At 35.9% G+C, this 15,374-nt stretch overlaps 2 protein-coding genes and 1 non-coding gene across 4 annotated transcripts; 1 reads left to right on the top strand and 2 right to left on the bottom strand.

The window, feature by feature from the left end:
- The first annotated feature begins 130 nt into the window (after window positions 1–130).
- On the top strand, window positions 131–3,802 carry LOC100807138 (exonuclease DPD1, chloroplastic/mitochondrial). Its single transcript, XM_006589063.4, has 4 exons — window positions 131–321; window positions 1,468–2,052; window positions 3,077–3,282; window positions 3,371–3,802. Exons 2-4 carry the CDS (start codon window positions 1,481–1,483, stop codon window positions 3,589–3,591), a joined length of 999 nt encoding a protein of 332 aa, XP_006589126.1. The 5' UTR covers window positions 131–321; window positions 1,468–1,480; the 3' UTR covers window positions 3,592–3,802.
- On the bottom strand, window positions 3,785–3,858 carry TRNAT-AGU (transfer RNA threonine (anticodon AGU)). Its single transcript has one exon. It is a non-coding gene; the product is annotated as a tRNA-Thr (tRNA).
- A 562-nt stretch (window positions 3,859–4,420) lies between these two features.
- Window positions 4,421–9,548, bottom strand: LOC100789659 (syntaxin-43). Of its 2 annotated transcripts, none has more exons than XM_006589064.4 (8): window positions 9,190–9,548; window positions 8,459–8,738; window positions 6,385–6,474; window positions 5,698–5,772; window positions 5,414–5,491; window positions 5,251–5,316; window positions 5,088–5,168; window positions 4,421–4,962 (listed from the first exon to the last, which is right to left on the bottom strand). In XM_006589064.4, exons 1-8 carry the CDS (start codon window positions 9,387–9,389, stop codon window positions 4,855–4,857), a joined length of 978 nt encoding a protein of 325 aa, XP_006589127.1. In that variant the 5' UTR covers window positions 9,390–9,548; the 3' UTR covers window positions 4,421–4,854. The 2 variants fall into 2 exon arrangements, with proteins under 2 accessions (XP_006589127.1, XP_003536051.1); XM_003536003.5 differs by having other exon boundaries at window positions 8,459–8,741; window positions 9,190–9,526.
- Between the last annotated feature and the right edge of the window lie 5,826 nt (window positions 9,549–15,374).

Below are 15,374 nucleotides of genomic sequence, written 5' to 3' on the forward strand. Positions count from 1 at the left end.
AAATAAGAAAATGATAATTTTAGAATGATAATAATTAACATTAGATAAAAAAATATATTAAAAATGACAATAATTTCTTAATAAAGGAAATTATTGTTTCTCGAAGAAAGACAACGTGTGAAGTGAATGTGGGAAAAGTGAAAGGGAAACGTTGAGGAGTTGCTTCTGTTCCGTTTCTCTCATTGCACTCACAAATACATTGTTAGTTGTTACCTTTGCAAATGCAAATGCTTTTTCTTCTGCGTCTCAAATATCTGACAAGTTATATATTCCAAACCCCCTCTTCCTTTCACTTGCATTGCCGGGGAAATTTCCAAACTGGCGAGTCTTCAAATTTCACTCTTTCAGTCACTCTAATGCGCCATTAATCTCTTTCTTCATTTTTAGATCATAAATGTTCTTACTAAATGGTCACTGAACCAATCATCTCACACCTTCTTGTGTGTTTCTGTCTTGATTTTTACTTATTTTAATTATTATGTTCAAGTTGCAATTTTTTCATATATTGAAAAAATATTATGCCTTTTTTATGTCTTTTTGAATGGTTGGCCTTCGTATTGTCTTGTTTATTATGCTATGGGCCTATCATTTGATGTGATGATGTTGATTTGTTTTATTATATTAATTTTAACTAATAAAGTATAATCTTTTCATTCATTGTTTGCTAGAGTTAACAGTTATAGCGGCAACTGCGATTTATTTGACCCAAAACACACCGTATTGTTGCATTGCCACACATAGCTTGTTGATTTGCCTATTATGTATGCATGTAAATATTTTGTATTGATGAACAAAGATGGATAGAATAAAATAATGCTAATTTTCATTATTTGGATTGTTCATATAGGATACATCAGACATCATATAAGTCAGAAGGACTGATATATCTAGTGCCTTAATGTTTTTCAATTGGATATGGTGTCTAGTTCGTTGGTGTGGTGTACTCTTGGCGTTTGATACCCTGTTGTGCTTAATGGCAAAAGCAGTATGCTATTGTAATTCATCATGAAGTTCATCGTGGATGCTTAGACCATGGGTTTTTGGCAATTTATGTCTTGTTAGGACAAAGAGTTGGAATTCTTTTTGGTACACATGAAGTTTTCAACCTTTGATATGGTCAAGAGTCTAGTTGGCATTGCCATCATGAGACTATATCAGATCAATACATGTTATTCACCCCCACTTTTCTTTCTGATTTGAGGACTTTCTTCATTCTTCATGAATTTATAACTACTTATTATTTCAGTCTAGTTATCCATATCGTGCTGAATTTAATGGATAACATGTTATCATTCCTATGTAATTTTTTGGGGTTGCTTCCAATAATATAACTTATTTATGTTCATGCTAGCATAGTTTTTTCATTGTTTGGCTTTTATACTCTTGCAGCTTTATCTTTGTTTCAGGTTGTAACTGCTGTCTCATTTTATAAGGAGTGCTTAATCACTTGACATTGTTTTATTACAGTTTTTGAATTCAAATGAGGACAGGGTCTTTGATTTTTTCCTTATTGCAAGTACCCAGATGCAAAATACACAGCTTAGCTAATTATGGGGAAGAAGCATTACACGGTTTCAGTAAGGCTTATGGAAACAACAATTCTAGCATCAGGCTACTTGGTCCTAGAATTTATGGTCTTGAGAGAGGACTCAATACTAAGTTGATTCAAAGACTTATAGCTACAAGAGCTGAAGGAAGTAAACAAACCACTTGTAACACCAAATCAAAAATTAACAAGGATGAAATTTTAGCAAGTGCTACTGCGAAAGTAAATAGAACACGGCTAGATCAGTCGCAGAAAATTCTGTACCCGGATGTGCAAGAGATTGCTCAGTATGAAAACTTATCTGATCTGGTTACTATTATTGTTTTTGATCTTGAGACTACAGGGTATAGCAAAGTAAACGACCGGATCATTGAGATTGCTCTTCGAGATCTCAAGGGTGGTGAGAACAGCACTTTTCAAACTCTTGTAAATCCTCAATGTCATGTTCCTAATTCACGTATTCATGGAATTTCTACGAAGATGGTGAACATACCTGATGTTCCAAGGTAATACTATATTTCTTTTACATATAACGTGTTGTGTTCCTTGAATTATGCTTAGCTCTCAAAAATGAAGTCTTTTTCTCTGTTTTCCCGAACAAATTAGTGAAATTTTTCAATAGTGACCAAGGAAAAGAAAATTAGAGCAGCTTAAAATTTAGAAATTATGTGCATATTTGGCAGAATATTCTCATATTTATCTTGTAGGAAAGAGCCTTCCTTGGAAGTATGTTGGATTGTTATCACTGCAAAAATGGGTGTAAAATTATTGCTGAATTGATTTATGGCTAGTGGCTATTCAATTTTAATATATTGTTGTAAGAGGCATTTAAATACTTTTCCTTATTGAGAAGGTTTATATCTGAAGAACATGAATAAGTAAAAATATATCATGATGTAGTCACCCAATTGGATTAGATTTGGTTGCCATTGCTGTTTGTAATTTATATGGAGTAGGGAGTTGGTTGGATGAGCACAAAGTAACAAATTTTTAAGGATGTGAGGATGGATTGTTAGAAATATCAAAATATGATCAATGAGGATTGCTGGCGGGATAAAATCTATGTCTGAACACATGTTGTCTAAATACCACCTTAACTTATGTATCTGACTATGACTTATATATATATATATATATATATATATATATATATATATATATGTTGTTAATGGAATCAGTGTCACTATATATTTATTAGAAAAGATTCCATCAATAAACGGGCTGATAAAGATTAATATTTTTAAGCAATTTCAACAATTCTAGTAAGGTGTTTGAATTTTTCTTATCCTTCCATAATTGCTCAATCGGAGTCATGCATGGTTGCATGACGAAATGGTAACAATGCTTCCCTGATGAAAGAGTGGAAGAAACTGACTAGTCTATTGGTTTTAAAACGTTCTGTATCATGTTAGCCTCTAAGTTGCTTATTTTCCACCATGTTCCCAACGTTATAATCATCATCATCATAAGATACATTTGATTTTGGACCGTTGACTATATTAATTTTGTTCTCTCCTAAACTTATTCCAGGATGGAAGACCTGATTCCCATATTGTTGCAGTACATTAAAAGCCGTGAGAAACAAGGAGGATATGTGTTATGGATTGCTCACAATGGTCGTGCTTTTGATGCACCTTTCCTCATCCATGAGTTCTTCCGTTGTTGTGCTGAGCTTCCTCGGAACTCGCTGTTTCTGGACACCCTTCCTTTGGGACGTGAACTGATCAAGTCTGAAGGTATTCTTCTCTCATTATTCCTCAAACACAAACACTTGCCGCTTAGTTATGAAAATCTTAACTCCCACATATGTTTTGCATATTATAGGAAGAAACCTTTCTTCAGCATCTCTTGTTGCCCTTCGGGAGTTCTACAAAGTTAAAGTGGATGGATCAGCTCACAGAGCCATGGTAGATGTGAACACATTGTCTCAGATACTTCCAATGTTGACCTATGATCTGAAGCTGACCTTATCTGACCTCATCCGAAAATCATTAAACATTTCGGATTTGATAAACGCTAAGAAAACGAAGAAGAATTCATACTAGTAACCAAATATAGGTGTTGAAATTGTGGATAGGTAGATGTAGTGTAGGGGCTTAAACAGTGAAACTTCCTAGGGAAATGGTGATTAAAAAGCTGACATTGTGTGCAATGTTAATTTATATCTTCTATTACTATCTTTAAATTTGTGATTATTTTTTACAAAAATGTAGAGCTTTACTGTTTAAAAACTGAAATTGCTTTCGTTGAGAGTCGAACTCAAGACCTCCCGCTTACTAAACGGGTGCTCTAACCAACTGAGCTACGAAAGCACATTGTCTTCATTAGTTACACAAGTACTATGTTTCTATTAGTCAAAAGCAAATTAATTCAGAAACTCAATGAATTTAATAACAGGATAAATCCATATTCTACACTTTAGAAACAGGATTTTTTCAGTAAAAAAAAAATAACAGGATTGTTACGGTAGTTATAATTTTTATAGTAAACATTTGGAAGTCTATCAAAAGAAAGGCTATTTTGTGCTTATATGTATTAGGCAATATTACTTCACCTCAAGTGATATAGTGGATTTAGATCCTATACCTTTGTTTTTTAAATTGTATTGAATCTTGACCCTTAAAACACTGAATGATATACATAATGTCACAAGTTTCATTAAATGTAATCTCAAGTCTCAACCAAATATAAAAATAACGTAATCAGTTGAATCAAAGATTAGTTATCATCTAGTATAAATGATCAGATCAATTAAATTTATGTACGCACTTCCATCCTGTACTACTTTTAGTTTTCATCAATGAATTCAGAATTCTTTCATAGATCAAGGAAAAGAAAAAGTATGAAGAGAAATTAAGCACCCGGTTCCGCAGGTTTCATCAATCAATAAATTCAGAATTCTTTCATCAAAGAAAAGAAAATGTACGAAAACGAACTAAGCACCCGGTTCTGCAGGCAAATAATGCTTAAGTCGAGGTTCATACAAACACTATACATTTTCTGACCTTATATATCCTTTCCTACTATACCACACCAACCTCTAAAGTTCTTGTGCCTCTAACACACCTACTCCACCCTACCTCCCAATTGCAAAACAAAAAAAAAAAATTGAGAAAATTAATGTGGCCTCTACATACAACCAAAAATTGAGAAAATTAATGTGGCTTGTCTACTCCAAAACTGCTTGGTCTTCTCCAAGGCAAGCTGCGTGTTACTATCCGGGTAGGCAAGGGATATTGGTGTCAAATGAAAGGTCACACCAACAAGAGGTGGCCAAATATTAAAAATAAATCGAATATCACCATGGATCACAAAATAATTTCCTTAATGATTAAGAGAACCAACATTACGAAGCACATGATGAGAAGCACAGTAGCACACATTACCATGCCTCCCTTTTTCTGAGTTCTCTCTGCCTGCACTTCCCATAAACCAAATAATTATCATAGGGGAAATGAGATAATGAGAGTGAGATAGAGGGGAAGAGGGAAGCTAGCAACACTGCCAAATTAAAATAGTAGACAAGGAATGGAAGTAGGACCTTCTGCAGCTGTTTAAGGCCATCCTCAACTGTGGTTGCAACATTCTGAATGTTGTAGTCTATTCTATCGACAATGGTTCCCTATATACAGAGGATGTTAATGGTTAAAAGAGTGTGGAATAAAGAAAATTGTAAACTTCCTCAAAAGAGGGTATCTGCTGACCTGGTCTATGACTAGTACTGATAAATCCTTCATAATCTGAGCAAGCTCGTTCACAGATTCCACAACCTATAAAAGCAAACGAGGAAGTTCTAAGTCCATCTATAACACCACATAAGGTCAAACAAGTCATTAATAACAGGGCATAAATCCAACTTTTGCTTACCTGTTGGATTTCTTTTTCTCTTTCTATTGTGAATGCTTCACTTTTTTTCAGCTTGGCCATTTGATGCTCATTAAATACCTACATATAAATAATTTGATAGCATCAGCAATCAACTGACATATATCCAACTACAGCAAGGGTATGGCCATATGGATAATAGAATTTGTCAACAAATCTTCGAGCAAATAGATAGCTAATAAACAGGGTAAGGATAGAAATATTGGCCCACCTTCTCCATACTCAAGAAACAAAGTGAACAAAAAAAATGAAACAAAAAGAAATACCATATTATCCAAGTCATCATCTTCATATTTGGATTTACTTCCATTTAACATCTCTAGATCAACTCCATCTTGACCCTGCAATAAAATAAAATGATAATCAAAAGCTTTAAACAAAATCCATCAGCTATTAAGTAATATGTATAACATGATCATTGAGATGATCTCCAGATAAGAGACAGAGAGCAAGGGAATAAGGTAAAGGCAGTACAGTTTCCTTCAGCATAAATATTCCTTCAAACCAAAAGAGCAAGTATACTTCATCACTTGTTGTTAGCTGATGAAAAGGAAAATCAAAAGATCATTTGGCCACAACAAAGCCTTATCCCACCAAGTGAGGTTGGCTACATAGATTATACGACACTATCCAACTCAATTAAAGACCAAAACTTCAAGGATATTATTTACCATGAGATCATTTGGCCACAACAGAGAGGAAAAAAATTGATGACGTGAGAGATGCAATTTTATACAGTACTCTAGATGAGAATTGAGGATAGAATTTAATGAGCTAATGACAATCAAATTGATTTGCACGGTTGTGATATTTTCTGGTTTATTAAATTGTCAATATAAATAAACTACACCAGTTAAAAAAAAATGCCCAGGGAAAAAATTAGAAACTTTATTTTCTTTGTTAGTAAAGGAAAGAAAGGTAAAACAAAAAGCTTTTATCTTTTTTTCTCTCACCTCTTTTTGCTGTCTAAGGCGCTTTAAATAAGTTGATTGTTTCTTGCGGAGCTCAACAGAGAGGTTCTGAAGGTCAGTAGCAAGAGAGCGCTGCAAGCAGTACACAAAATAAGAAAATGTTCAACAAGGTACAAGTAATGAAACATTAGTTCAGACATAAAGATTAAACAGTTGAAAGTCAAGCCACCATCATAGACTCAATTTCATGCATAAATGACCCTGTCATCTTTCTGGCTATGAAAGAAAGGAAATGGATACAATTAGAATCGAGGCATTTTGGAATAATTAATAAATGTTCATGACTAGTGTCTGTTGCCCCAATCATGCAACTCAAAGTAAGATATTTGGATTAATTTAATCAAGCACTAAAACTTTAGGATGACTTGATGAGAACTTTACAAACATTACGACACATGGAGAAGGGTGGAGAGAACCTTGACTAAATAAAAGTATATGGTCCTCATAAGCCTTTTCCCCATCCCTTCCTTGCCAAGTGCTCTTTATAAGACCTTTAGATTCTATACTGTAGCATACTTGACTGACAGAATAATGTTGACTAAACTTAGAATGATTATTTGGTAGCTTACAGTTGGCATATGATAATTTTAATTATGGCAAAGATTGTATACAGGAACATGCTATGCTTCACTATGAAGCACTAAGTAATAGGATACCATATAAATTTTTCGGCTGATATGTTGTTTTAAGTGCAGTCCTTTGGAATAATTTTTTTTGGTGTTATTGGAGAATATTGGTCTACCCTTTTCACCTTTGAGCAATTTCTCACGACATAATACAAAGGGTTCGTAAAAGAAAAGGAGGAAAATTTTTTATGATGATGTGATTATTTGGTTGAAAGCAAAATGCATGCATCTTTAAGGGTGCCTGCATGCCCACGTATATTCTTAGAATTTGGATTTGGGCCTAACTCAACACTAAAAACTAGCTCAATGGATGAGGATTGCCCTCTACTTATATACTCTATCTTGATACTATCTCTAGCTAATGTGGGATTTGAGTTTTTTCCAATACACCCCGTCACACCCAGCACTTTTGGGGCTTGATGTGTGGATAATATGGTGGGTAACCCTTTTAATGGATCTATGATAGACTTTGATATCATTTTAGAATGTTAGAATGTGAGTTTGGACGTAACTCAACCCCAAAAACTAGTTCAAAAAGTGAGGGTTGCCCTCCACTTATATACTCTATCTTGGCATTATCTCTAGCCAATGTGAGACTTGGGTTTTCCCGAACATATATGTTATTGGATGGGATTGTAATTGTCACTAAGGTTTCTGTCTACACATCCTTAAGGGTGTTTATAAGCCCATTGATTTATGGTATGTTCACACCAGGCAGTAATTTAAATGGAGTTTCCATACGTGAAAAATAGAGAAGCTGGAAATCTGTTGCACTTTTTAGTCTTTTATCTCCCACCTCCCCCACTCATTGTAATTTCTTTCTCATTTCTCCTATGATGCACAAAAGCAACTTGCATATATCGTATTCAATACAATTATATGATTATTCAAAAAATATATAGGATATGATACATGTAATATATACATAGATATGTATAAAATCTTCTAAAGAATAAATAAATATATAATTGCAATTCCAATAATCCAAACTAAGAGGAGACTTCTTGGACATTACTAAAAAGAAAATAGAGATTATAAATCATTGTCATCATTAATCACTATCTATTCCTTACAAACAAGAATAGTGTCAATCTCATTCCCTCTTCAGCATCAGCCATCAGCCATAAAGAGGATGAAGTATTGGCCAGGTATAGTATCCAAGTATGAGGGATACTAGATATGTGTTAGATACGATACTTTAAGTAAGAGTAAGTATCGGTGCTTCATAGTTTTATCTGATACACTTCCTTTTACAACCCCTAAACAATAAAAGCAGTATACCATAGCATTGATACCATTTAAGAGTCTCATGCTTGGTTCATGAAGTGCCCAAAAGATTTTAAGTTGAATAAAGCACATACATTATTATGGGGGAAAAGAAAAAATTCATCATCCATCTCATCAGCATCATGTGAGTTCAGCAATCGTACCTGCACATTTTTCCTGACATTGGAATCCTCAGAAGGCCCAGTAGCAGAAAGTCTCCGCAGTCTCTTCTCCGACTTCTTTATTAAGTCAGTTATCTCATGTGTTAGAGTCTCAATAGCTCGTTGGTCTTCCTTACCATCTCCAAATGACGGCATCAAAGCCTTTGAATGAGCCTTCGCCAACTCTCCCATTTTTGTGCGCGCACGTTGCACATTTGCTGCTATTTCTTCTGATAAATCCACCCACACCGGAGGTAGCCCCACAGTAATTGCATTTGGACCCCTACTGCATCCATAAAAACAATGAATAACTCATCATTTCCAATTCTTACAGAAACACACGCGTGTGAAAAACAAAAGACAAAGTGAACTATGCACAATAATTTTATAAAACATCCATTTCCACTGTTATTCTAATTCCCTACAAAAAAATCAAGAGTGTAGCACAGACAATTCATCCGTTAATTAATCCACAACACTCATTTTCGATGATGCCACGTCACATGCATCCTTTACTAATACTAATAATCTGAAATTCCTGTCAGGTATGACTTCATGTTTCGAGTGACGAACTTCAATAGCAAATGTGAGCACTCCTACTAGTATTCAATGAATCGTTGAAAAGGAAATCAATAAAAAAAGCTACGGATCTAAGAAATAATAAGCTATTCGGACATTTGATCCACGATAAAATTAACATCGATATTTAAGATCTGTAATGTGATGAAGTGCACCTTGAATTGCCGGGATCATCGGTACTGATCGGAGTGTAAGAGCGATTGGAATTGAGAAATGAAGTGGTGGCCAATTCGATGACGGGGCCACCGCCGGCGCCGGAAGCGGTGGACGGCGCCGAAGAGAATGAGGGAATTCGAACACTCTTCAACGCATCTCTGTGCTTTCTGAAAAGCAGAGTGCGATTTCTCGTCGCCATTCAGATCCCAAACGAAACAAAATGGAATGCTTCGTCGTTTCGTAACAGTCAAACCAGAAACAAAGATCGATCGATCGTCTCTCACGTGATCCAACTTCACCAACAAATCGCCGATCACGTGCCATCAAAGTTTTATACACATAATGCTTACTAGCCATTTAGGCTTAAATGCAATTTTCACCTATAACTTTAATTTTAACCAATGAGTACCTAAAATTTATCACGTAGTTGTACATTCAAAATTTAATAGAATTTATTGACTTTAGTCGTTATATAACTACAATTATAAATTACTAGTTATTCTATACTCTCTTATTCTTTTTTAATTGTTTGATTTTTATCATAAATTAATTCTTATTGTTTTTCAAAGTTAAAGATAACCTTATTTTTTTTCTATTATATCTTTATTCCTATTAACTATTATACTTATCAAAATTCAGAATTGACACACGTTAGGGTAGACGTAGGTATAATGGGCTTCCAGACTTCACATGTCAGCTTTGAGAGGTACCTCTGTTAAGAGGACAGGAGGGGAGACATGCAAAAAAAAAAAGGAATCGACGTTCAAAGTAAGTATATGAGTTAGGAGATAAAGCATGTATATGCATAAATGTAAGCTCGAGTGAGCGATTAAGAGAGATGTGCACAGACGTGTTTGCTCGTGTGTGTGGGATGTGTTGAGGGTTCGATGGAACCTGATATTTATAGGAGAGGAGCAGGGTTGCGGGTCATTATTTGTAGGCACTGTTATAACCTTTGCATGTAATTCAAGGCTTATAGATAATAGTCGATAGCTTGTAGATAATGTTATAAGTAACATGTAGATTAAAGATAATTACTAGTAGATAAATGTACCTTATAGATAATGTATAGTTTTATAGATAATTGAATACCTACCAAGAAATGAGAAGATTCAAATATATTCAAATAATAAGAAGTTGGAGATAACCTATCAATAAGGGAGCCTGACTACTCAGGGCCGAGTGTCTGTACTCCTATTCCAAAGCTGACGTGGAGGGTTGACACTTGTCTCAGAGTGTCATGTAGGGTGTCATGTGTATTTTATGGACCCTGGAGAGTACATAAGCCCCCTAAGCTCTGAACCGGCTTGTGGGCGAAAGAGGTTGTCCAGCGTTGAAGATTGTTTGATGTCCGAGGTAGTAGCCTTGACAAGTAGGAGGGTGACGAGTTTGTCAAGCCCCCAAGCATGATTGAGTGTTTGTTTGATATCAGGTGCGGTAACCTCAAGAATTGCAGGTCGATGTAGCTTGTCAAGCCCCCGAGCCTGAACAAGTGTTGTCCAGGCTGCTTCTATTAAGTTGTCTGGGATGGACATGCCTTTGATCTTTCACGCTAAGTCTGATGTGTCATGTGAGGAAAATTTTTAGATTTGATAACTCTGTCCTTTTCTGACCATTAGAGGGTGCATTGAAGATAGACGTTACATTTTGTCCATTGTCGTAGGTGTGTGCGGCACACGCTCAGTACTCTTACATACGTGTCACTCGTTCAGTGGATACATACTGGAGACGCAGTTTGTGTGTGAGTGGGGCTGCGTCATGGTGCAAAATTTTAGGGCACCACTTTAGCTCCTGTTAGTTATCGAAGAGTTCGTCTCCTCTTTTAAATGGAGTGGATGTTTGATTTGTGATCACCACCACTGTTCTTTCTCGAAACTTCCTTGCTTGCTTCTTGTGATTCTCCCTTTTCCTCCGTTCATGTTCTTTGCTTATTCAAGGTATTCATTTTCTCTGGTCATGCCTTCATTCTTGTTTGATTCCGCCATCGGCATGGGTGGCACTGATTCTGGAGGCTCAATTGAGCAACCCATGATGGACCGGGAGGTCATTTCCATTAGCGGTTCATCCTTGAAGGATACTCGTTGTGGTGCCTCTGACAGCAAGTCCTCCTCTTCGGAAAGGGTGAGGGCTTTGCATCCTACTGGTGGGGGCATTTCTCGCCCTTGCGAGAAGGCGCAACCTTCTACTACTTCCGGGGAGCTTGTCCCAGTTATTGTGATCCTCCCCCCTTCTGCTTCTGGGGGAGTGAGGAGAGGTAGTTGTGTAGAGATGTTAGGGTGTCTCCCCACATGCGACGTAGCCATAGTGTTTGGCCGCCATTGTCCCCACATATTGTTGTTGGCTATGAGTAAGTGAGGGACGATGTTATGAAGTACAAGTCCTCTCTCACCTCTGCTGCGAGCATCACTGCTCTACAACGTCAGGTGAAGCTGGCAAGCCCTAAAGACTTCTGGAAGATAGTCGTTCAGGCTTGCGGGAGTGATGACTTCCCTTTCTTGAGGGCGACATCAGGCAATCCGCCATTCGTCTTCCAATGTGCTTTGCTTGAGCACTTGAATGTGGTTCCTTCTGAGCTTCACCCAAACAGTTGGGCGATGGTAAGAGCTTTTAAAATTTTGTGCCCCTTTTTCAACATCTGGCCTAATGTGTCGGTCTTCTTGAATTTCTTCCAAATGAAACTAACAGGAAACATTGGTTGGGTCTTTGATAACTGCGAAATTTAGGTTTAATTGATAGTCAAATCAGACAAGAATGATTAGATTTCCTCTACTTTATTGTTGTTTTTAAGAGAATAGTGAGGATTTTAATATCATTTTAATTCTTGACCAGCAAGATTCAAAAAGAAGGGAAATTACAAGTGCTTTAGAGAAAAATTGATGCAGAAACTTGAAGAAAAGTCTTGAAGAAGAAGTTTAAGTTAAGAAGCATCTTGCTTAGCATGCAAGTCACGCCCAACGTGACGCCTCACTTAGCGGCCAGCCCAGGTTTAGGGAGAAGAAGGCCCACTGTCACAACATGGGTCATGACGGACAACGAAATAAAAATTATTTAGATAAATAAATAAATTATTTTCCAAAAAATTGAAAACATGGGAAGTCGCCACCAACATTTACTTAAGAAAAATGTCAGGAAAACCAAAAAATGATAAGGAATGGTATACGATTTGAGAAAAAGGATTTGAGAGTCGTTTACGTACGAGGAAGGTGTTAGCACCTCACGCGTCCGTCATGAAGACGACAACCTTTAATCGAGTGTGCTAAAAATAATGTGACTTTTAATTATTTATCTTCCCTAGAAAACATGAATTATATTTTGTTATATTATTTTTTTTATTTAGAAAAGGAAATCAAATTTTTATTTTATTTTTTTTAGTTTTTTTTCGACAAGGGATTTGCCCTCGCTCCTACGTATCCCCAGGTGTAATGAAGAAATCAGAGTTACGTAGTTCTTTGTAGAAAAAGAGGTTGTGTGTTGAGTTGATTTTATTTTATTTGGAAAGGTTTTGATTTTGTAGTAAACTTTGTGAAGTCAAGTAGGTTGGAGATCTGACATGACATTTACAAAATTTACTCACACTTTATTGAAACACTGTCCAGTAAGTCGGAGATCCAACATGAAGTGCATGGAAAAAAAGAGAATTGAGTGATCATTTATTTGAGAATTTTATCTTTTTAGGAAAGAGCTTAGTTTTGTGGTAAAATTTGTGAACTCAGGTGAATCGAAGACCCAACATGTCATTCACAAAATTTACTCACACGTTATTGAAACACCGCCAAGCAAGCCGGAGACCCAACATGGAGTGTACAGAGCCTAAGCATGTACTAAAGAATGCTAATGCAAATTCGCAAAAAGAACTAAACAATTGACATAGTGATAAGAAATAAAATAGAATGAGAATAGAAAGAGATAACATAGAAGTGGGGAGTACACATAGTAATTAAGGATGCAGGATTAAAACATGGGGGGAAATAAACTGAATAACGAGATATTTACAATGCATTATTAATTAAACTAATTAGCTAAAAAAATTGCATTGAAGAATAAAATAAACAATAGAGACCATAAAAAAAGAAAATAAAAAAAAGACTTATCCACTAATATTTACAATTATTCTTTTTCCTTTTTTTAAGTCAAAGGGTTGACTTGGACTTAGTCAACACTGACGCAGTGCTGACATGGCAGGCCTAGTCACCATCCTAAGTGGCAGGGGTGAACATATAAAGAAAAGAGTGTAACCATCAATTTTATTTTATTTCGAACTTCAAACAAAACAGACTGGGCCCAAAATGAAAAAGATGCATGTGTTAAGAAAAATGGTGTAAATAGTGTTTCTATTATATTTCAGACTTCGCAAAAATGGTTTAGGCCCAAAAAATAGTGCATGTATGAAAAACATGGTGTGAATAGCATTTCCATCTTATTATAGACTTTGGAAAATGGGCTAGGCCCAAAACATAAAAGGGTGCATGTATTAAAAAGGCGGTGCAAAAAGCAATTGTTGTTGTTGTTGTTGTTGTTTTTTGTTTTTGTCTTTTTAGGGTTGGGTTGGAACCGGGTCAGGGCGACCCGACCCAACTCGTGATTATGCAACAAGGTTGGAAAACTCTAGTTTCCTCACGCAGAAAATGGCGCGGCCAAAGGGGAACCACCACGGAGGGTGGCGTAGGTTTTACGGTGGTGCAAACAAAAAAAAGAGAAAAGAAACGAAAAAAAAATGAAGGTGATAGGGCCTTTGGTGGTGGTGGCATGGACAGGAACTTCGCGGCCTCGCTGGAGTTGGCAAAAGAAAAAAAAAACAAAAACGCATCAAAGGAGAAGCACTTGAACAACCAAACAAAATAAAGAAATAAGAAGAGACAAAAAAAACAAGATCAAACTGTGTTGTTGGCGGCCATGGTGGAGTCACCACAGAGGGTGGCACGGTGATATGAATAAATAGAAAGAAAAAATAAGGAAGGAAAAGAAACAAAAAGAACCTGAGAAGAAGAAGATGAAAAGGGATAGTGAAGGGAAAGAAGAAACCAAAACATGGAAAAGAGATACTGAAAGGAATGAGGGATACCTAGAGACCCCTCTCCCTTTTCTGACAGAATTGCCAAATGGCGCCACCGGGTTGGCCTGTTTTTCTACCCTCGGGACCTGTGCCTCTTCTATGCATTCATTCCCAAACCATCCCCTCTTTTTTGACTTTTATCTTGTGCTTTTTTCTGACCTAATTGGTTCTCTTTGAGAGCCCAATAGGGTACAAAATGTATTATTTTTTTATTTGTTTTTTCTTCTAGGTTTTTTTTCATCCTTTTTTTTTCTTTTTTGTTGTTTTCTTTATTTGCTTTTTTTTTCTTTCCTCTTTTGTTTTCTTCTCTTTTTTTCTCTATTGTTATTCTTCTTTTTTCTTCTTTATTTTTTTGCACGTTTTCTTTCTTTTTTTTTTCTTTTCTTTCTTCTTTCTTTTCTCTTTTTTTTCTTTTCTTTTTTCCTTTTGTTTTCTTTTTTTTCTTTCTTTTCTTTTTTATCTCTTTTTTTTGCTCATTCATTTTTTGTTTTTTTCTTTTCTTTTCTTCTTTTTTTTTATTTTTTAATATGTTTTCTTTTTTTTTTCTTTTGGACCCGAACAAAATTAGGTTCTGACACCCACAAGGAAACCTAAAGGCGCGCTCAGTGCAAAGCACAACTATTGCACTTAGCACAAGGTTGCGTAAAAATCCAGCTAACCAAGGCTTATAAAAGAAGTAGGAAGCAAAGGAGAAAGACACACCGAGACTCAGAGCTTTCTAATGAATACACCCAAAGCCTGAGCATCTCAAATAGGGGAAACCCTCTTTATAGCCATTTTTCTCTCTCTCTCCATCCCTATTCTTCTTCTTCTATCCCCATTAACCCCTAAAGTGTAAAGTCTCTTATGAGAATGAGAGGCTAAACCCCCCATTGTTGGGAGCCTAGTGGCCAAACTCTTGTTATGTAATTATTCCCTACTATCTACTTAATGCAATTCCAATTTTTATTGTTCATTGTTTGTGCTTATTATTATTGATTATGGTCTGATCACCCATATTCATGCATCTGTTTAGGATTTAGGCATTGGAAAGTTTTTATTTTCTAAAGAATTGGAAAATGACATCTAAGTGAATCATGTATAGGAATAAAATGATTTTGTTTAGCCTATTCATGCATCTCTATTCTTAAT

Source organism: Glycine max, chromosome 10, assembly GCF_000004515.6.
Source record: "Glycine max cultivar Williams 82 chromosome 10, Glycine_max_v4.0, whole genome shotgun sequence".
NCBI lineage: Eukaryota > Viridiplantae > Streptophyta > Magnoliopsida > Fabales > Fabaceae > Glycine > Glycine max.